The following is a 23,377-nucleotide window of genomic DNA, read 5'->3' as shown; positions in this document are numbered from 1 at the left end:
CAGGAGTGTTATACTCACTGAAGGCTTGATCCTGGCCTGGAGTGGAGTTGTCTTCGATTGCAGATGGTGGTCCACTGGCCCCGATGTAGGTCCTAATATGAATTGCAAAATAAAAAGACGTTAAAAGTCTGTATTGCACCTCAAATCTACAGATGACACAACCTAAAAAAAAGAAAACATTATGATTAATGGTATGTTGGGGCCTATGTGTGATTTTATCATTTTTACTCATGCAGCTTAATGTAGATTGAGGCACAGTTTAGTAACAATGATGGAGAGATGGCCTGAAATGTAAAATGTTTATTAGAACATGTATATCACATGTACCGGACATGCAACTCAACACAGTATAGCGGATACTTGAAAGTTGAGCCATTTCAAGGCCTAGCAGCCTCAAAAACAAACCATGTTACAACTTATTGGTTTCAATGACACTGGTTATCATACGAACACTGCAAAATAAATTGTGCATCAATACTACTTATAATTAGCATGCCACAGAACATGATTGGAAACCTTTGAATATACACACTATAATTTATACAAGCAAGTAGATAAATTCAATGGAGTAACAAGGAAGTGACAACATACTGTATCAACATAGGTATAACCTGCCAGTTTCCACTCCACCAGGGATTCCTGTTCAGCCTCCAGGATGTAGGATCTGCAAGACCTTCTCCTCCCAGGGAAATAATTGTAATTGGGGGCTGGGATAACCACCACCAGTCCTATGGGCTTCCAGATGACTCTTGGAGGCCAGGGAATGGACTCTCCCCCACAGGTCATTCCACTTCTTCCTAATTTCCTCCTGTGTGTACAGATTGTTAGCTACAGCATTCACTCTGTTGACTATTCTGTCCCACATTTGCCTTTTCTGAAATATGTAGTATTTTGTACTTGTGCTCCAAACAATTGTGGCTCTACTCTAATGAATTAATCCACCGTGTTGGAAGCTGGCTCTGTATATACTATATCAAAATGAGACATGGGCCCATATTTATACTTTTTTAGCGCCGCATTTGCGTCCTTTTTTGACGCAAATGCAGTTCTAAAAAAGTATAAATATGGGCCATAGTGTGCACAAAGTCCAGGTGTTCCGCAGAGGCTTAACAGAGGCTAAAGTAGATAATACTATTGCTCTCTTTTGTGGTGGTGTGGTTGAGCAGTTAGGCTTATCAGAGGGTAGTGCAAAGCATTAGTTGTACACACATAGCCAATAAGGGAAGCATACACTCAATGACTAATTTCAGACCAATGGTTTTTATATAGGAAAAATATATTTTGTTAATTTATTTCTAGAACCACAAGATTAAAGTTGCAGATAAGTGCATAAATAAATAGGTATTCCACATATGTATGATTCCACTTTGATTTTAATTGGCATGTGAAGTTTTGGAATAAATGGCAATAATCAGTTTTAAAAGCTGACACTGCAATTTTCAGAAACTGTTCCTGGGGGGAAGAAAAGTTAGTACGATTTAGAGGTAAGTACAAGACTTAGAGTTCCAGTCTCTGGGGGTTAGGAAGTCCACAGGTTGTGGTTAACCCCTAACACCCACCACCAGCAACAAGGGGCCAGTTGTGTGCACAGGTCAAAGATGAGGCAAACTTAACATGGGCTCCTTTGGAGACTGGGGGCACCCGGAATCAGGCCTGCTTGCAGGTAAATACTTGCGTCTTCGGAGGGCAGGCCTGGGGAGTTTAGAGGAGCACCGGAGAGGGGGGACACAGGTCAGACTCAAACACACACCATCAGTAGTTCAGGGATGGCGGGTGCAGGGTGCAAACACAGCATCAGGCTCCCAATGCTTTCCTATGAGGGGACCCCAAGGGTAACTTAGATGCTGCAGACTGGGTCCAGGGGGTCGGTTTCGGAAAACCACAGGCTGGACAAGGAGTAGAGCCGCCTGCTGAACGTTGCTGCACTGGAGGTCGGGGATCCTCAAGGCCAGGTGGCTGCGGATGCACCGTACCTTTTGGCAACAGGTATCTTCGTCCGGTGCTGTCGCAGTCAGGGGGGTCCTCGGTATTCAGGCTGCAGGCGTTGTCGTGGAGGACAGGTCAACCCAGGGTGGGCACTTGCTCAAAATCACCTGAGGATCCTCTCTAGTAAGTTGGGCCACCTGGACACGGGCCGTGGGTGTCGGGTGCAGAGTGGCCAGGAGTCGCAGATACAGGGTGGCTCTGGAGTCCTTACGTGTAGTTTTGTCTTGGACAGGGCCGTCCATGGAAGTTCTTGGTCCTCTTTGATGCAGACAGTCCTCTGGATGCTTCTCAGAAGTCGCTGGACCCACAGGATGCATCACTTTCTTTTGCAGGGCTTTTTGAAGCAGGAGACAGGTCGGTAGGGCTACGACAAAGTCAGTTTTTGTCTTCCTTCTCCTCTGCTGGGGATTCAGCTTAGCAGTCCATCTTCTTTCTTCTTTCTTGTGAGGTCACCAGGACTCTGATGAATTGGGTTCAGGGGAGCCCTTAAATCCTGGATTTAGGGGCGTTACAGGGGTCGATGGCAGTAGCCAATGGCTACAGTCCCTGAGGGTAGCTACACCCTTCCTGTGTCCACTCTCTTTGGGGAGGGGGACAGGGACCTAACCCTAATGGCCCCTGTCCTCCAAACTAAGATGGAGGATTTTGAAAGGAGGGGGTCACCTCAGCTCTGGACACCTTAGGAGTGGTCCCAGCTGAGATGGTCATTCCTCCCTGCTTTCCCTAATTTTCCCGCCGGACTTGCCGCCAAAAGTAGGGCTTTATCCGGGGGCGGGCAACTCCACTATCTGGAGTGCCCTGGGGCACTGTAAGAAGAAGCTTGAGCCTTTGGGGCTCACCACCAGGTGTTACAGTTCCTGAAGGGGGAAGGTGTGAAGCACCTCCACCTAGGACAGGCTTTTGTTTCTGGCCACAGAGAGCACAAAGGCTCTCACCCCAGGTGGTCAGGAACTCGTCTGAAAGTGACAGGCTGGCACAGACTGGTCAGTCCTGCACTAGCAGATTGGCTAACATACAGGGGGCATCTCTAAGATGCCCTCTGAGTGCATTTTCTAATAAACCCCACACTGGCATCAGTTTGGATTTATTGTGTTGAGAAGTTTGATATCAAACTTCCCAGCATTCAGTGAAGCCAGTATGGAGCTGTGGAGTTTGTAATGACAGACTCCCAGACCATATACTAAAGATGGCTACACTGCCCTTACAATGTCTAAGAATGGACTTAGACACTGTAGGGGCATATTGTTCATGCAGCTATGCCCTTACCTGTGGTATAGTGCATCCTGTCTTAGGGATGTAAGGCCTGCTAGAGGTGTGACTTACCTATGCCACAGGCAGTGGTTTGTGGGCATGGCACCCTTAGAGGGATGCCATGTCGACTTTGTCTTTTTCTCCCCAACCAGCACACACAATCTGCAGTGGCAGTGTATATGTGCTTATTGAGGGGTCCCCCAGGATGGCATAATACTTGCTGCAGCCCTTGGGGACCTTCCCTGGCCAAAGGGCCCTTGGTACCATGGGTAGCTTTTACAAGGGACTCAACTGTGTGCCAGGGTGTGCAAATTGTGGAAACAATGATACATTTCTTAGGGAAAGAACATTGGTGCTGGGGCCTGGTTAGCAGGATCCCAGCACACTCTCTGTCAAGTCAACATCAATATCAGGCAAAAAGTGAGGGGGTAACTGCAACAAGGGCCAGTTTCCTACACACCATGACTGTCAATTCTCCCTCTGTAAAAAGTGGGTTCCTCTTCCCTGCCATAGTGATCAAAAGAATATACAGTATACTAATGTCCCTACAGTGATTTGAAAAATAATAAAAAAATAAAAAAAATAAGAAACAGTGGGAAAATTAGAACACAAAAATAACCTAACTGTTCGGTAGCAAGGTCGTCCTCAGAATGGTGGTCAGCAGTGAAATGGCAAAGGATCATGGGCTAAGTGTGTTTTATAGTGTGTTTTGCAGGTGTTCACAATTGTCCAATATACATCAGGTGTGGGCTGCTAACATCCATCCAATATTCACACCCATAGTCCAATGCTGAATGGGTCCCACAATGGACACCGCCAGCTAGACTGTGTTATCTAAACATGGTTGGTGCAATACGACCATCCCGCAGCAACACAGTGCTATTTGCCAGCATTGGCATTGGATGCATAAACTGCGGTTTACAGCTAGTACGACAGAGTACACTCCATTGATGTGGACGGCGGTTGAACAGCCATAGATCTAAATATGGCGGTCGGAGCAGAGTCAGCTTGATGGAGTACTGGCGGGGAAGGCAACACGGTTTAAGGATAGATGAATGAAGGACAGTGAGACGACACCATGAATGGAATAGGGGGCAAGAAACATGAGGGACAGGGGTAGGTGAGTTGGGATGAGAAGGACCACAGTGCATAGTGGAAAGGGGGTGGGCAGGGACAAACAACACCACAGAGAGGGAGGAGGAAGACAGAAAGGAAGGAAAGGGCCTAAAAACATGTGCACTCTTATGGAGTGCTTTGGAGTAAAAGAAAAAAATTAGCCTGGGACCAAAAGCACAAGCAGAAGAAGGACACTCACTGGGAATGGAAGCAGTACTTGGGCCATGCTCCAAGTGAGCGACAAACACACGAAAAGGACATGAAGGTGGCATGGGCTAACCAAAGAGAATCAGCAAAATGAGAGTGGCAATGAAGGCAGCCAATGGTGAGCAATGGGTGGGCTCTAAGCCTCGTTTAAGCTAACAAAGTATCTTGTAAGTAATAGCGCATGTGCTGTCCCTGGTGAGAACTAAAAATTAATTTGATCTTGTGTAATGTAACTGGTGCTCATGTAAAGAGTTTCAATGCCCTTGGGCTGAGTTGGTGCTATATAAAACTGCAAAAACAAAAAACCTCAATACCCCTGCAGCATCAGCATGGAGGCAAACGATATACTATTGAAATGAAGACTAATGTCATAAGCCATACTACTGATCTGTTAAACTGATTGAAATGTTGAACACCACTAGTGGGAACCACTTTTATTACATAGGTTGATCAGATATTACTATTATGCATCAACAATATTAAGCACTGAGTTTATTCAACTGCTTATTGAATAAATACATGAGTGCTGTTTCTTTTAGAAAACACTTGAATATTCTACATCCCTTATTAGAGGACATTTTCTGCTTTACGATTATTAGCTCCAAAAATCAGTACTACATTTTGAATTTTAAAAAGAAGAAAATGATTGACTTTTGGTTTTTAAACATGGGGCTTTCCAATGGGCTTGCCCAGCATTTCTTTGTCAGCTTTAAGCCAAGGATTCAACATGTGCACTTACTTTTACTGCCCCACTTGTGAATGTGCGGGCAGTCAGCACTGCTTTTCCATTATAAGGCGTGTAAACAGCCAGAAATCTGGTTAACAAAGTTTGGTGAGGCTCAGAATCTTTGTAGCTTTGCCTTCTAGCTGTTGTATTCACATGAGTGGCTAGAAACACACAGATTAAGCCCACGCATAACAAGAACATCATTGTAGTGCTTTTTGGATGGGAACCCAGCAGCCCACAAATGTCCTGCCCCTCCTCCATGTTTAACATGCATCAACACTGCAGCCCCCGTGGAAGCCAAGCTCTCCTCTTCCAGTAAGTTGTGATGGGGAGCCAAGAGCGTGCGCCGAAGCCGAAGAGTGCAGACTTGGTATTCGCAGCGCTACACTTACGTGCTTCACCGACGAGTCAAAATACCAGGTTTGCCGAAAAAGCTAAGGTTGCCCAAACTTTAATATGTGTGTGAACTTTGACACCGAAGTCTGACCGACTGTGAATCAACTTTTGGGGAAAGAAAATGGCTTTTAACATCCCAGGTCTGGTAGCCGTGATGGTCTTTTATGCACTGACGATGGCAACTGGGGTTTGGGCTGCTTGGAAATCTAAGAAGGAAAAGAAAAGTAGAAACCAAATTGAAATCGCCATTGTGGGTGGTAGAAATATGACCTTCTTTGTTGGATTATTCACAACTGTGGGTAAGTTTTGTTTTTTTTTAGCAATTTTACTGTAAAACAAACAGCCTGTCCTACTATTTATTTAATAGTTTAACCAAAATCACATTTGAGTCTGTTCCTGTTTTTTATCTGGTGCCATGTTTGTGTGTTTCTTTTTGTTTTTTCTTTTAATATTCCACTTGGGAGTCCTACTTTGCTGCTCACTGAACATTGTTGCACAGTTTATAATGGATTATTTGGAGCTAAGAATTGGGTCTTATTAGAGAGCGATCAATGCTATTTACTTGCATTGCTTTGACTTATAAAACGTAGATTACCACTACTTCTACCTGACAACCCTCCGACCTGACCATTACTAACAATTACATCAGCTGACAAATACATACACTTCTCATGCACCCAATTTGACTACTACTCGTGTTAGATCAGTAAACCTAGCTAGTCGAAGTAAAGATGCGAAGAAGTAGTTGAGCTGAAGAGATAAAGAAATAAGGTAAGTGGGGGTTGAAATACTGATGCAGATCCGTCATCCGTCACGTGACATTATATTGGAACAGTCCACACGCCATCTGCATTTTAGTGTCTAATGTAAGCGTTTACTCCACTGCCCCCTTGCCCACTTTCTTGCCGTGTCTTGGTCTAGCAGACATACTTGGAAGTCTCACAGAATATATAACAATCCTGCTGTTGGTACAGATACTTCGAGCTCTGTAATTGGTTGATTCTGAGTGTCATTCAACATATTCATCAGCCATTGGTTGATATTAACTGCCATCGTGCGTTACACATGTTGTATTGCGATTGCACAGCCAGCAAAAGGCATTATTAGGACGTCAAAGAAATGACTTGGGGATGGTGTCTTCGATCTTCTCTCTTTTTTTGCTGATTGGGAGTACATTTTCAGATGGAGACGTGAATGTAGAGCTTAAAGGAAGTGTGTGAATGCCTTGCACTGGCTCTCATTGTTCTCCTTGCCTCTGTGCTTCTCCAGGCCCAGAGGGATGGACCAGATGCTAGATGTACACCTGTATAGGCCAGTAGGGTCAGGTAAGAGCCAGTCACATGTGGGGTCTATCAGGGCAGCAGGACTGGGGAAGAAGCAGTCACATTCTATGTACGATAGGTCTTGGGTATCGTCCGTCTGTCATGCCAGGACCACCTCTGAAAGGCCAGCAGAGTTCAAGCTGCATGAACCACGTCAGGCGCATCTCTTAAGGGCGTGGGCAGTCAGTTACTTTTTGAACTTGCATATGAGAAGGCCAGTAGGGCTGGGATAGAGTCTATCGCTGTAAGAGATGAACCTGTAAGGCTAGAAAAGTCAGTCATATATCGACTGACAAACATATGGGACTGAGAAGGAAAAACGTGCTAATCATTTCTCTGACAAGTTGGTAGTGGGGCCACACAGAAAGTCACATGCCAGGTGCACTCCTTAGAGACTGGAGGGAAGTTGCAATGTCAGTGACCTGTCAGGTACACCTCTGAAAGATCGAGTGTGCTTGGGTACAGCCAGGTAGATGCAAGTCTCGCTTCTGCCAAGCAGTCACGCCAGGCACAGTTCAACAGGCATGTAGGGTTAAGGAAGAGCCACACACATGCAAACGACACCACTGACAGATTGGTGCTGGGGGAGAATCAATGATATTTCTGGTGCCTTTGTACAAGTAGCCCAGTACACAGATTGGTGCCCATGCTCTCATAAAACACACGTTTATGTGCATTTGTGAGTGTGTTTGAGCGAAATATGCAGTGAGCTGCCCATGCAAGGCCCGTTCTACCTATCAGTGGTTGAAGCTTTGTTAGACTTGATGCGTATAGGTTTCGTTGGTTTTCATCTTCAAGAGCCTAGGAGCTTGGAGCACTTTCCCTTTGCCAATGCAGAGTGAAAGTGCCCATGCCATCCATGTGAGTTAGAAACTGGCACAGTTACTCGTGTGCGGGTTTGAGTACCGGGGCTGGGGCCACTGGAAGTTTCGAGGCACCAGACAGGGTGTCTCCAATCAGGAGACATGGACCTGGTAACGTGTTGTGTGCAACCTGAAGTGTCGAGGGCGGGTCAACACGCCCGACGGCACCTCTCCATTGGGGAGGTGCTGAATTTGGTTACTATTGGGAAACATTGAATTGTCCGACGGGGCTGGGCACCTCCAAGTCTAATAGTTGGCCCCGGTGACCATCCCCTGTGTTTTTTAGACCTCTGAGTGAACCTCCTATTGGGACCCCGAATGTCTCCTCCTTAATTGTTTACTGGCTGTTGTCTTTCCGGTCCCCCACCTTCACCCCCTGGGGAGTTGGGACTTAGCTGTGAGCGGCTGAGTGCCCAGGGGAAAGTCACTATAACCTTTGGAGTTGCAGTGAGGTTAGGTTAACTGGAGGCTGGTTGGCAGGTGGAAGGCGGGTTGGGACCCAGAGAGTCTTCAAGCGTATGGGCATCCACTTGCCAGTTATCAGGGTATCGCATTAAGGTGCAGGAAGCGAGTACATACGAGAGCGTGTGCATGCTACCAGTGACAACTGATGCCCGGGCCCATGCCTAAGCGAGTGGTGGAAGTGAGGGAGTGAGTCTAAGCGAGAATGAGTGAGTGCTGGAACTGTTGTGTTGTAGGGTACTCGGGCTCTGCCAGGGAGTTCATAAGGTTGACATCACATTTTACTAGCGCAGCTGAGGGCCTGGGTCTAGATGGAAGTGTGGCTACACTTTGATATACATTGTGCTGCTACTGTCAACACCAGGGAGCACCCTGGATTGCATGTGTAACACTGATCATGCATAACGTGAGGGTGGGCCTAGTGCTGACAGTGGATGGGCGTCTTATGGAGGTGCAGGATAGAATGAATGGCTTCCTTAAATGTATACACAGTGATCAATATTTAACGTGATGGGGCCTATTATCATGCATTGCATTGTTCATTGAGATTCACGCCCCAACGTATGTTGCATATTGTGTGTTGTGTGCTCATTGACATGCTGAGATCACATTGTAATCAAACTGCGTTAGTCATATGTGTGTGTGTTGAATACAATTTTTCTATTCATACAGCCCATGTGAAGTCTCTTTTTGGGGTCATTCAGCCAGGGTGTTGTGGGAACGTGGTGTGCTGTTGCGTTACATATTGCCTCAGAGATAAACCTGACTGCTCCGTGCCAAGCTACCCAAGGGTGAACGCAGGTTATCTAGCAGGTGTACTTGACTAGCCTGGACATGAGCGGCATGTTCTGCCTGGCTGAGCATACGCTTTAGCCAACCGGACTGAGCCACCTCCAAAAAGCTTGCCCTGCTGTTGCCTATGAGATGCCGCTTCTACCCGTGAGAGGGGAGACCTACATGTTGTTTGAGCAGTACTCGTCCATGTTCTTTGTGTGCTGGAAGCCTGCATTTCTGATGCCTATGTGGTCCCTGCTCTGTGCATGTGCACTGGATGTGAAAAATGCACTACTGCTGCATGTGTGCATGTTCTGTTTGTACAGTTTACAAAATGAATCCTCGTACCCCTTCACCGTGCCATTTGTTTTGGCTTTTCTATAGTGCTCACTCACTTTTATAAACACACACCACAGGTACAAAATGGGCATCAGTACTGCAAGCTTCCCTAAGTTATAAACACTTAAACACTCAAAGGAAAGTTGCATCATCCCTCGCACTCACAAAACGATTACAATATGTGCAACAGTGGTAAAATATTCCCACGTGTGGTAATTAAAAAAACAGCTGCTACTACCCATGGGTCCCTTCTTCTGTGTACTCCTCAATATTGACATCATTGTTTCAACATATCTAACATACTCTTTCTACTTAAAAATAATAGCTGCACTTTTCACATAGGATTGTATATAAATACTTTACTACATATGGCAAACAGCATTTTATTCTCAATACTACACCACCAATAACAATAGTCAGACCATGCCTGTTAGTATAATATATGTGGCCTTGTTAATGCATGCTATCCTGGGGTAAGTGCAGTGTTTAATTTGAGCTGGTGGTTTCCGGTGCTCGACACCAGTAGTTAATTGTCAACACTGGCACTAATGATGGCCTGCCACATCGTGGCACTGTTTGTCTAATTTAGAGCTCATCACAAAAACAGTTGTTTATTAATTTAACATGCATTAAAAATGACTAATACCCACCACTCAAGCCATTCCTATAGCTTTGGTGCTCAGGAATACTCTGAATTGTCACACTTACATCAGTGTGATGGTTAGTGGTTGTGTTGGTAATGTTATTGGCGGCACTGTCAGGAGCAATGGGTGTAGCCAGCTGCAAAGGCCCCCGAATTAAGCACTTGTTATTGTGACAATAAATGCAGATTTACACATTGTCGCTGCAGTGCAAAAGTCAGATTCAATGATGTACCTCGTACAGCAAAAATGACTTGAGAATTAACTTTTTATTCTTTCCATATATTTTATCTTGGGCATTACTCACAAAGTCTAGATAAGGAAATCAATGCTATATTTCTGGTTAAAAATATGTATTAATAACTCAGGTCTGTTCTGAAAAGGCACATGCCATGTGCCAAGAGTAATATATTATTTGAAACTTCTTATTAGGGATAGAAGGGGCTTTGTGACTGATTCAAGGGCTTTACTGCTTGTGAGCCGTGGCCTCTTCTCACATCCAAATATTATAATGAATAGCATATTACACTTAGTGCATCTGCATATATGGTAACTACATATTTTAACTACAATAGGCTACTGTTTCTTTAATTCACACACATATATCTACATCCTTTCCTATATGTTGCATAGCACATGACAATAAACATTTAACAACAAATGCTGTATTATCAATCTAACAGTTTCAACGTGCATCTCTCACCATGTGTTGCCTTATACTCCATTAAAGTGTTTATATATGTGTTTATAAACTAGTCTGAATATTCAGATTAAAGATCTGGCCTATTGGCATTATCGGTCCTTCTTTCTGCGTGCTATCATAACATATGTATGTAGATATAAGATATTTGTATTCGAGGACCAATTTAAAAAGCAGAGGACCATTATACAAGGTCAAAAGCAGTGATGCAGTAAATTAATAATTGGAGAGGAAGCTGGGCTCTAAGAGTTGAGGTGGGCTAATACATTGTTGTGATGTAGCACTCTAGAAAGGATAGGTGTCTTTAACTATTTTCCTAAACTGAAGCAAGATTTGGGTGGGCCTGATGGATACAGGAATGTCATTCCAGATCCTAGATGCATAAATTGTTAAGACATGTTTCCTTGGTTTGAAACCAAAGCTCTGTTGACACAAAGCATAAAAAATAGGTGAGCCGACCCCTTCCTAAAAGCGATCCCCTGTCTCTTCCACCCAGATATCTATTCATTCATCCTTTCACCCTTCCATCCACCCGCTGATATCCACCATTTTACCTTTACATTCTTACAGCTATTCATTTTTCATGCATCATCCAATCTTTCCCCATGTCATCAATCCATTTACTCTGCCATCCACCGATCCTTCCATCCATTTTGCCATCCATCATCCATGCATCTATCCATTCACTCTGCCTTTCATCCATCATCCACTGTGCCATCAATCCATCATCGTTCTATCCAGCCTGCCATCCATCTATCCATCCACTCTGCCATCCTTTTACTCATTCACCCTCTCTGCCATCCATTCAGTCATCCTTTTACATCCATCCATCTACTGGGCCATCCTTTCACCTTTCTATCCACCTATCCATTTATTAATTCTTTCACCCATCTACTCAAACATCCATCCACCTACCCACTCATTCATCCATCCACTCATTCATCCATCTACTCATCCATCCATCCTTCTCTTTACCCTTCCTTCTAATCAATATTCATTCCTTCTTTCCATTTGTTATTTACCCATCTTTCATGTTTCCTTCCACCCTCTTGCTCTTCTGTATTCTTTCTTAGAGTTATTTATGAGATTTTGCCTGCCGAGTTGCAGGCAAAAAAGGCTCTTAAAGAGCTCCACCCTCGCTGTAGATGCCAAAGCATGGGATTCATGACGACCATGGTGACAATGTAAAACATGACTGCAGATCTGTCGCTAGAAACCTTGGGGAACAGGGTCAAGACTGATTTGCATACGCTGGGTCCAAACTGAGGAGGCATGGTGAGCAAAAGAATGATGGATTTAACCCATATCTGTGACTGGGGGTGAGTGTTTAAAACGTTTCAGCACTCCGTCCATCATTGTTGTATTGATCTGTTTGCCCTACATAGATCCCTTGCTCACTGTGCTACTGGATTCAAGCTAACCTGGCTGATGAGGGGTGATACCCTGAAACCGGTCCCAGGGTGCTTGTTTTCGGTCCAGGCAGGACTTGGCCTGGCAGTTCAGGCTGGATTTTCCCATTGGGAACAGGGTCAAGACTGATTTGCATATGTTCGGGTCCAAACTCAGGTGGCATGGTGAGCAAAAGAACAATGGATTTTACCCAGATCTGTGATTGGGGAGAGTGTGCACTCCGTCCATCATTTTTGTTGTGTTTCTATGTGCAGATTTAAACTACAAGTTTGGCCTGCCTAAATAACCTCTTCTGACAGGCCTACATCCTACTTTTGAATGTTAATAAGTGACATCTAAGTAAGCCTTAATGCCCAATAAGGCAGAGTGCATGCTATTTGAAAGTAGGACATCTAAAAAGTTTAATATAAAACATGTCCTTATAGTGACAAATCCCCCAAAGGTATTTTCACTGTAGCAGGATTATATGTTCCATAGGAAACTGACTGGAAGTTAATATTAGAATTAAGTAACATTATCTACATCTAGGAACCAGATAAAAAGTTCATTTTTTGGCTTTTTGAAATATTTATCACAAATACAATTTATTGGTTAGATTTGTGCGAACTATTTTACAAAAGGTAATTTGAAAAAGTCACATTTTATATGCTTACAGCCTCTAGGATCCCATTTGCATGAGGTTCAAACTGTCACCAGGTGCTGAATACCGCCTTGATGAGGTAGGAACTTGTTCCCGGAGCTGAGACAAATGTCTTGGGTGTTGGGATGTTCCTCTGACAAGATGAGCACCTGGGCAGTGTCCAGAAACCTATTTATCTTCAAAGAGGCCTGCTCTGCCCCTAGCAGATCCAGGTAACACCTGGGCCTGCCTGCTCTTTTTATCATTTTAGCCAGTCAGGAGATCTGGGAGAGGAGCAGCCCCAGTGGGAACAGAGCTGCCCCAGAACCAATTTTGAGTGGCCACAGAAGAGGATTTGCTTATTTCCCTGGCCGCTCCCTTAGGGTGGGCACAGGAGTCCTGCACAGGGGGTCTTGGTTTTAGGTAAAGAGGGGTACTGTGAAATTGTTTGCTGAAAAGCACAAAGGTACTGCTGTAAAAGTGGATAGGATTATTCTAATAACTTTGTCGCTATTGGTTGGAAAGGCACAAGGAATTACAGTCACTCACAAGTTAGTGCCAGGCATAAATGTGGCACCCCTAGGCACCCTCTTTCCAGCGGTGTCTGCCACTCAACGGGGGTGGCAGGGCGGGATGGGACGTGGCGGGTGTTACATTTTTTTTTTTTTTTTACAAAAAACGCTTATCTTTGGGGAGACACGTATATCTCCCCTCTGTCCTCTTCCTCTCCTCGGCTGAACACAGGCTCCCAGCCAATCACAGCGCTGCTGCCACCAGCATGACAGCAGTGTCATGATTGGCCTGAGCAGTCTACTTCACCACTCAGACTGGGAATGGGAGCCTGGGCATGTTCTTACTCAGCTGTGCAATACAGCCGAGTAAATGTAAAGTGCGCATGTCTGTTTGGCTGGCCCAAAACAGCTGGCCACACAGACATGCACACTTTGTGCTGCAAAACCCCTCCTACAGCCTTCCTCGGACTTCTTCCCTCCAGCCCAGCACCATCCCGCCCCTTTCTGCCAGGAAAAATAAAATGACAATAACCTTGTGTTATTATCATTTTATTTTTCCTTTCCCCACAATCCAAAGGGGCGATGCTGCCTTTGCCTCTTGCTATCACTGCTGCAGCTGTGGAAAATAGAAGAAGGACTGCACCTGCTGTTGAGACCCGTTAAGAGAACTGTAAGAGCTGGACCTGCTCCCGCCTTGCCCAGGAGTAAGAAGTGGACTTCATCGGTCAGATGATTGAACTCTTGTCCTGTTAACCTGCAGGGACTCAAAGGCTGTGAGAAGCCCACTCTTATGGAAGAGCCCAGCTGACCAGCTTCAACTGGACCTGCTCTAGACCTTGCTGGTGACCTCGGATGGAGTGAGTCTTGACCCCCACGTGCTGTTCTTTAGGTCCTGCAGCAGTTGGCTGGTGTCAGAGCAGAGTGTACTCCTCCTGCTCAAACCTAAAATCAGGGACTTAGAAACTTTCTACAACCTTTTTGCCACAAGAACTGTTGAAGGTGTGGGACCAAAATGTTAGCTGATTCGCTGAGGGTGCATCACCAGTATACTTTAGTACGTTGCCCTAAGTGGGACGGGTATGCCCAGAGGTGGGTCCTGTGAGCAATGTGTCACTGGAACCAAGCTATACCCAGTCGGCTGATAACCCCAAAACAAGGCCGAAAACAGTCCTGGGCTGCTTGAGTGCTGTTTCAGGGAGGACCTTGTTTGGCAGCTCATGTTGGACTGCTCCCATTGGAACAAGCCATTACAGAACAATGGGGTGACCCAAAAAGTCGAAGGACCTGGTACAATGCAATACAAACAACAAATGCTCCTATGAACAAAACAAAGCACCATAAGTATGCAAATCAAATTAGCATACCTTGATCCTATTAACCAGTCTACTCAACAAGCATAAAACAAAGGAGAGAGAACACAAAAGAAATACAACAAAAGAGGCAAATTTATGCAAAACAGTTCTAGTTGTATTCAAGATCAATAATACACACACATAAACAATGGTTGCTCCATTATGTGTAGACAGCTCTCGAAAGAGTGCTCATTTGAAAGTGATAAAAAGAGAATGCCAAACAATAAACAGGTTAAAATATAATCAGCAGTGCTCACAGGCACCTGCACATGGCCTGTCTGTAGTGACAATAAGTAATCAAAATATTGTCCATCAAGTGGAGGTGGCCGCTTGAAGCAGTACCCTTCATTGAGGATATTAGATTCAGCACAGGCTGAGGAAAAAAGTTGTTGACGTTTCCACCCAAAAGAAAAGAGGCAAATTAAAATATTAAATATGGGTCTTCATCAGGAAAGAGCAAAAATAGAAAGGAACAACCAAGGCCGCTTTGACTCCATCATGCAGGTCCCTCGTTGCCACCATTGACAAGGACTAAATTGACTCTGCAGAGCCTGGGTGCGGTTTCACTGAGGCTCCACCACAATGCAACCTACCCCACCCTGCCCTAAAAACTACCTTGACTCTGCCCTCAACCCTAAAACCTACCCCACCCTGTCCTAAACCCCCCTAAACCCCACTTACCTGGCCGCCATGTTCCTCTCCCGGCTGTTCCCTCTGTGTGCCTGAACAATGCATTTGCATGGTGCCTTAACCATTCATTTGCGTGGCACAGGCACATGCGTGGTCCATGCAAGCATGGTAACGCTTGCGTGATTAAGGCCGCATAGTAAAGGCTGTTTCTCCTCTGCAGTGAGGGTCTGATGTTAGACGAGGGAGAGACATTCTTTTTCAGCAAGTGACTTTGAGGGAGTTGAGAATTCTTCAATGTCTGCAAGAATCATGGCCTCAAAGGATAACGATTATGGAATGCAGAGTTAAGGGGTGGGTGGAAGATCAGATTTGTCCATGTTCCCTTAGATCTAGATGCGTAGATGGCATTTTGCTTCTCTGTAGAGTGTGGGATTGGAGGTTGAGACAAGGTGTTGATGCGATGGTGCTGGTATAATACTTGGCTTTGACTGATGTGATGTTTTGCTCAGAGGAAGTTCAGTAGTGTGAGGGTGCCAAGGTTTTGCTTTTCTTCCAATTTCTTTCAAGTCTGTGGATGGAATGTTTGTTGTTGGTAACATCTTTGGAGTACCATGATGCTGAAGGTTTCAACTTGCATGTGCATGTTGTATTTGGAGTGTCTGTATCCACATTGCTTTTTCAGCAACAATTTAAAGTAATTTACAAAGGTGTCAGGGCCAGATGTTATCAGTGGTGCTATAACAATTTTGAGAGTGAGGGGGCTGCCATCAATGTCACTTCACTGAACCCATAGGGATTGTAAAAAATTCAAGCTTCACACAAAAAACAAGTATAGTAAATGTGCCACACATATTCAGAAGAAGAGTGGTAAAAGTGTGATATGTAGCTAGTTGTGCATTTATAACACACTGTCACAATTATATTACTAAAGCATGGGGTGGTAGTGCACAACCATATCAGACAGCAAATTTGCCATTAGAATGGTCACAAAATTAGAACTGGCATGAAGTATTAGAGCAAATATTTATAATTTGCAGATCACCAAGTAAAGTGCATAGATTTGTTTTGTCACTAATACATTTTTTGTTTCCATCACAATTTATAACTACAAAAAAATGTGCTTTGTTTGTGCATTCCTAACTGCAGGTTTATTTACAGTTCACTTAGAGGGCATTTAAATGTGTTGTGTGTTAGAAAACAACTGATATCCTACAGACTTTCTTTTCACACTCCCTTTACCCTGCAAAGATTGTAAGATAGTTTACTTTTCAAAATGTTCTAACTTTACAGTCAGTAAGAGAAAAGTAAACTCCAATCTCTATGTCAAAAGAATAAGCAGCAATTTTTCAAAACACATAGCCCAACAATTGACCTTTGTCTTTGAGTACACAGCAAATGTGACAACACAAAAGCAATATTTAAAGACATTTTTTGATCACTCATTAATGTTCTGAACTCTAGCATGGTTATTTTGGGGGTGCTGCAGCCTCACACTCCTACTTCCTGTGCCCTCGGATGTTGTGGTGGCAGGGTGAAAGATGAATTTGAGCTTCAAGTTGTTGATAGATAAATTGTTGAAGAATTGGATGGTTTGTAGTTCACCTCTGAGTTGATGTTAATTTGTTGGTTGTATCTGAGTAGGATAGTGCAAAGTGGTCAGTGAATCCAGAGGCATGGGTGACTTGCAATGGATGGTTTGTGATGGTGAGAAGATGAGGTTGAGGATTTGGTCTTTTTAGTGTGTCAGTTAGGTGACATGCTGTGACATGCTGTGGGAATAAAGATATCTTGAAGGTGTGAGGATATTGGGGTGAGCCATATTTTTGTGAAGAAAAGTGCATCAAGCTTGTGATGGGGGGTAAGATTTATTTTGTCTGGAGCTTGGAGTACTGCAGAGAATCCATTCAGGTATGAATTGGAGTGTGTTTGGTCAGTTGAGGGGGTATCATGGTTAGTGGATATGTGTGAGGTTGGGTCTAAGTATAGTGAGGATGTGTTGTGAGTGTTTGTGTGCTTTAGGCCTGTGTGTGATTTTGGGGATGAGTGTTGCTGGGCTATGCACATAATAGGATTTTATCTGGTAGGTGCCTATTTGGGTTGAAGCAGAGCAGGTATCCTGGCCATAACAGACCCAAATAGGTAATGCTCTTATATTGCCCGGGTGGCAGAATGCCCTGAAGAGTCAAATAATGTAACTGAATAGGCAAGTAGTTTCACCAGGGAACCAGTCTTGCTGCTTCCTCAAGAGATGGATGCAGGGAACTGAAGTGCTATCACTTCCTGCTGAAAGGAATGCTGTAGAATAAAGTATGTTTGGTTGTCTTCTTTTAGAGGGCATTTTTGCTGAAAAGCAGCGATATCACTTCCCACAAACATATGCTGGGAACTGAAGAGATCTCACTTCATTCAGAGATGAATTCTAAAACTCAGTAATAATTCCCATTTTGAATATTCCATAATTATTGGAAATTTGCTGCAAACGTGAAATAATATTTCAGCTTAATTTTGTGAATTGGACCCAAAGTAGTAAAAGTGCCCTGCATATTGTGAACGTCATAAAAACATAGTTTTGACCAAAAGAGCATTCTAGATGTTTGTCAATGTGCTTGCTTTGCACCAGCAAAGTGGTGAGAACATGGTAGCCATCATGCTTGTATTGTTCCAGGAAGGTCATGGCATTTGCAGATGTGTTTCGAAGAGCATGGCTCTAAGATAAGGGGGAGTTCTTTATTGAATGATCAAGAAAAATCAACCATTCCCTCAAGTAGAAGCAAGTTAAGCACGGGGGTAACTTTTAGAGATGTTTTCAGTCTTGAATCTTACACCTATTCTGAGCTACAATTTGAACATTTATTTTAATTGTCTCTGGTGGGTATGTCTTTCATGTCTACCTAGGAATGGAGAAGTCCCCTTTTAACGGGTGACATTCACTAATTGTTCTTTACCTTTTCAGTCCCTGCAATATTTCCTCTTGTCAGTTCATTGTAAATCAGTTCTTCTTTTGAAGAGCCACATTTTATGTCTGCCTATATTAAAAGTGTCTAAATCTCAGTTGAAGGTATATTCACATATATATACGTTACGCTTTACATTGAATCAGTGGGATTATACAATTGTCCTCCATGAAGGATCAACCTTAAATGTTGCCTGTTCTATTCCATTTAACAGTGGGGCTATTCAGGTCTGATGGTGATGGTGCACAATTACCAATAATGGATAAGCAATGTCATGGCTTTCCCTGAACATAACTCTCTAAACAGCGGCTTCAGGAGTTGTCACGGAAAATTAAGTTCTGTTACCACGTGTGGGAAAGGAAATATCCTTCCTCTCATTACATGAGAAACAAGAAACCCTCTGCCTCTCCTTCCGGGGAAACCATCTACTGGGTCCTTCCATCCCGCTCTAAAAGGTGGGAAGAGTTATACTAGCATTAAATGGAGATGAAAATGAAGAAGTAGAGGTTGTTAACAGAAGGCAATGGTGTGGGCTTGGGATCATACAAAATGCCAAGCAAGAATCCAGCAGAGATGTATGCACTGTTGATGTTGGATTGAAGTTCAGGTGTTCACATCAATATTTGGATACCTTCGGCCAGCCAGCACGTAGGCCTTGATTACAAGTTTTCCCTATTTAGATTGGAGATGCTGAGAGCAGAAACTCTGATTTTGGACAGCATCCCACAGCAAAAACTGCCAATTTTGAATTTTGCATTCAGAATTGGGACTAGCCCGCTGGGCCTGGAAATGACGGATCCTTTCAAATTGTTTTTCTCAATTCTGGGGACAGGTCCACTGACATTTTCTACCTGCTCAGAGCAGGTGGAAGATGTCCGCAGAAAAGCCAGTGCATGTGAAGAGTTAAGACTCAAAAGGTATGGAGTTAAGGTAGGCTAAGGCAGGGCTGGAGAATGCTATCTGCATTCCCTCTGGTTATTCAGGTGCTGAGTTGTACACCTGCCCGCATCAAGCTACCTTTAACTTGCACCATAATTGTCAATTCAGACCAAAAGATGATCTGTAATGGCCCATAGTGGTATCCCACCCAGGATATCAGCACTCATAATCAGGGATGTAGGGTCTGCTTTAGAGTTTGGAGGATGGGTTATTCTGTCACAAACATGACAAATATCCTGTCTGCCTTATTACAAATGCATTATATCCTATAGCACTTTTCAAAAGGCGTGTGATATATCCATCACATTTGTGGCGGAGTGCCTGTCCATCAAATTCTAAATCAAGGCCTTAGTCAGCTATCATCATTACCAGCAGCAATGACACATTGATCTCTAAACACTATAGGAACAATAACCAGCCATCAACACCCAAACCAGGTACAGAAGTCAGCTAGGTATGATCATTGTAAAAATGCTCAACAAGATTTAACCATCCTAACAGAGAAAAACAGTCTGGGAGCTCTTACCATTATTGGCTACCAAAGAACACATTGTGTTGCACCATCCTGTCACTTTTGTTAGCATCATTTGTCAACAGTGTGGATTTAGCTTGAAACATGAAGAGGTGTGAGGTGTGTGTGTTGGCTTGTATACTTGTGAGATGGAATTGGGTGGAAAGAGTCTGTCTGAGTGCAAAAGACCCTTGAGTTTCAAAACATGGTGCACTTGAAGTCCAACTGAACTTCTCGCATTGCTAGTCACTGAGGGCCATTTTACATATCACTGTGTGAAGAACTCATCCCTAGAGATGAGCAAAAGTTCCACCAAAAAGTGAAACTGGTGAAATACGTCATATTCGTTTGTCAGGGTGATTGGCTACTCTTTCAATCAATCAGAATCACTTTCCAAATCATCTGTGTGGACCAGTAATTTTGGAACGATCCATGAGCAGCTGCAAAATAATTCAAGATACTTCAAGAGACAGTCTGTTTTTATTTATTGTAAGACAATGTTGTTGTATTGCACAATAATACGTAAGTCAAAAGCTGTACAAAAATGCAACTCAAATCTTTTAAGTGAACAATGCACGCTTCATATATCAATAGACACTAAATTACATTAATCCTAAGAAAAGTATCTGCCCAACAAGTTTATCCATTAAACTTCAGAAAATTCTTTATTTATTCTTTTACAAGTACCTTTCAAAAATGAATCCAGAGATTCAGAGAAAGGTAGTAACAGCATGCCTGTCAAAAATTGACAGCTACTCTATCTGATCCTCTGCTGCTTCACGTGCCCTGTTTGGAGGTAGATGTCATGTGCCCCAAGTTGTAGCATGAATTCCATCAAGCACTATGGCCATTGACAGAATTTCTGTTAAACGGTTCACAGTCAAGGGAGGTTCTCTCAAAGGCAGCGACAATCACTTTGGCAGAGGAAACCTTTACCGCCATGATGGTGGAGACCTAGAATTTCCATTGCAAGTGTGGAGGAGGACATAGATTCACAGACAGACATTCCATTATCAAAGTTGTATATTAAACCAGTACTCTTACATTAATGACCCCAATTTGTGGTTAGTGTTGTGTCAGGTTTTGGGAATAAGGAATGATTGAACAAAAAGGGACCCCATTGCATTCATCCATTGCAACTGAAATAATGGGGAATAATATCCTAATTGGAAGCCAGGGGAAAAATAGGGGAACGGAGGGGCACCAAAGACACTGGTTAGGGACAAGTAGTGGATACAGAGCTCAGGGCCTTCACAGAAACAGTCAATGAGTACGTTTGGAATAGAACACAACAAGGAAGTATCGCTTTACTCATAACACATGTAAACAATGTGTCATATGTTGCATTCAACAATACTTTTATTGCTTGCTTGGTGCAAATAAACAGTGATAAACCCTGTGTCCAACCTGGTGCCTGAGTGGACAGTCAAGCTCATCTGAATCCACAAGGTAAGTTAAAAGTTCAGTAAACAAGTTCAAGAGACTGGAACATTCAGGAAAATTCAGAAGGGAAAAGGGAAGTAAACAGAAAGTTCAGGGACAAAGTTAGTGAAATGGTCTACACAAAGAGGAATGTTTTTAGGCATCTTAGATAGTGCAGGAGCAAGTTTTTTTGCTACTGCTTCTGCTCTTTACCTTAGAACCTTGAACTTATTCTCTGTAGGTTTAACTTGACCTAAAGGGCTAACTTCCAACTACTAATTTCCACAGTCTCCATTCCTGGAGATTGTGGAGAAGAATACAAGGAAACCTTTCAGACAGAATTGTGGAGAAGAATACTAGGAAACCATTTACTAACCCATGAACTGTATCTCAGTTGTTCCTTTTTGATCCTGTGAAACATGAAAGCATGGCATGCTTTATAAGCTCAAACGGTCCTGAAATCTATTATTTTTTGCCTAAACCAAAAGGTCAGTGACTCTATGGAGCAACCCCTAGGGCTCCTGTTGTTGGGCCTGTTATGTCACCCTTGATTCCAAATGACAGCCAATGCCTGCCTGGAGGGTAATGATATTGCAGTATTGCAGTGGTGAGCTTTTACAGGGGGAGCTTTGGCCCTCCATCGGTTTGTGATTGAAGGTGTATATTGACTCTGTGCTTGTTGGTGCTGGTGGTGTCAATCGCCCACGTCTGGCCTCCTGAGTGAGAGGTGGAGGGATGACTTGTGCGGCGTCTAAGCCAAGCCAGAGTCTACAGAAAGCGGTGTACACTGTAGCATAACCATACCACTGACCTATTGGGACAGCACTGGAGATGGATGTAACCAGATTGGAATAAGTCTGAGAAGCACAGGGCTAGTGGAGATAGGCTTTCTGCCCTAATGTGAGAAGGGAAGCCCCTGTAAAAAGAAAGATGGATGTTCTGGCCCCATTTGCAGACCCCATATATTGGCCCTGAGATGCTGAGAGTTGGCATGAGCAACTGTGGTTCAGGCCTTGCTTTTGAGCTGAACTAGACTCTCTTGCCTTCTCCAGAAAACACTTTCAAGCTAACATGGCAGGGAAGAAAACACCCAAAGACATTTTGTTTTACTCAGAGAAATCCTTGCCTAGAGATGGAAAAAGAGATTTTGTGGTGAAGCCTCCCACTGATGTTCAGATATCGTCTAAGAATAAGTGAAGCATTAGATCAGAGTGAAAATATTGTCTTTATAGTGTCCACAGAGAAAAGTGTGGAAGGTCTTTTCTGGCTGAGCCTGGACAAATTCGTGGGTACTGGAATCAAGAAGAGCAGGGTGAGAGTTTAGGAAAGTTGCACCGCTGACATTGAGTTGGACCTTAAAGAGGTAAAAGGTTTTAGGGGAAACAACGGTAGATTCTATGCTGAAATTGAAGGTGAAACTGGAGGTGCCTGATAAATTGAGGAGGGGCACCATGTTGTGAGTGTTTGGTATTCCAGCAGAAGTTTCTTCAGAGATGTTACAGGTCTGGATGGCAGCTGAGGTGGAGAAACTACTAACATTCTAGCCAAGTGAGGTGGAGGAGAAGGTGAAAAATACTTATAGGCTCCTGACTGAAGTGAAGGATCAGAATAGAAGGTTGTTGGACAGTGATGTTTGAGCTGCCTTTGGATGAAAGGAGGAAGTTAATTCTTCAAGAGGTGATTTGCGACAAAGAGGTGAAAATGTTATGTTATGTTATACATACTTGTAGAGCGCTCGAATACCAGTAAGTGCCTTGGTGCTTGCTCCACTGCTCCAGCGATTAAGTTGGGTCAGATTCTGTTTTCTAAAAAGCCAGGTTTTTAAGGCCTTGTGAAATGCAAAGAGATTTGGTGAGGATTTAATACTGAGAGGTAGGGAGCTGCATGCTTTGGTAGGTCCCAGTATAAAACTTCTGCCTCCCCATGAAGTTTTCTTAAATCTGAGGATGGGAAGGTTTTTCAATGAAGCTGAGCGTAAGGTCCTTGCTGGAGTGTGCCAATTAAGGAGATGCTTAGGAATTTTATAAATCAACTTTGCCATGGCATTCTACACCATTTGTAAATTGTTCACCAATCGTTGCTGCATATTGAGATATAGGCCATTGAAATAGTCAAGCCTAGCCAAAACCAGTGAACTAACAACTGTTTTGTGAAGTTCAATAGGAATAAAGAAGAGAATTTTCTTAAATTATTTTCAGCACATGAAAAGCAGAGAAGACCACTGCATTTATTTGATCTGTGTAT

General features: G+C 43.6%; 1 protein-coding gene across 1 annotated transcript in view; it reads left to right on the top strand.

Moving 5' to 3' along the window:
• The first annotated feature begins 5,589 nt into the window (after nt 1–5,589).
• Nucleotides 5,590–23,377, top strand: part of LOC138249237 (high affinity choline transporter 1-like) — a 152,841-nt gene continuing 135,053 nt past the window's right edge. Inside the window, exon 1 of the mRNA XM_069203209.1 lies at nt 5,590–5,982. Within this exon, the coding sequence (XP_069059310.1) occupies nt 5,805–5,982 (178 nt within the window). The 5' untranslated portion in view covers nt 5,590–5,804. The remainder of the gene's footprint in view (nt 5,983–23,377) is intronic.

Source organism: Pleurodeles waltl, chromosome 8 (genome assembly GCF_031143425.1).
Source record: "Pleurodeles waltl isolate 20211129_DDA chromosome 8, aPleWal1.hap1.20221129, whole genome shotgun sequence".
Classification (NCBI taxonomy): Eukaryota; Metazoa; Chordata; class Amphibia; order Caudata; family Salamandridae; genus Pleurodeles; species Pleurodeles waltl.
This window is presented reverse-complemented; position numbering and strand designations above follow the sequence as displayed.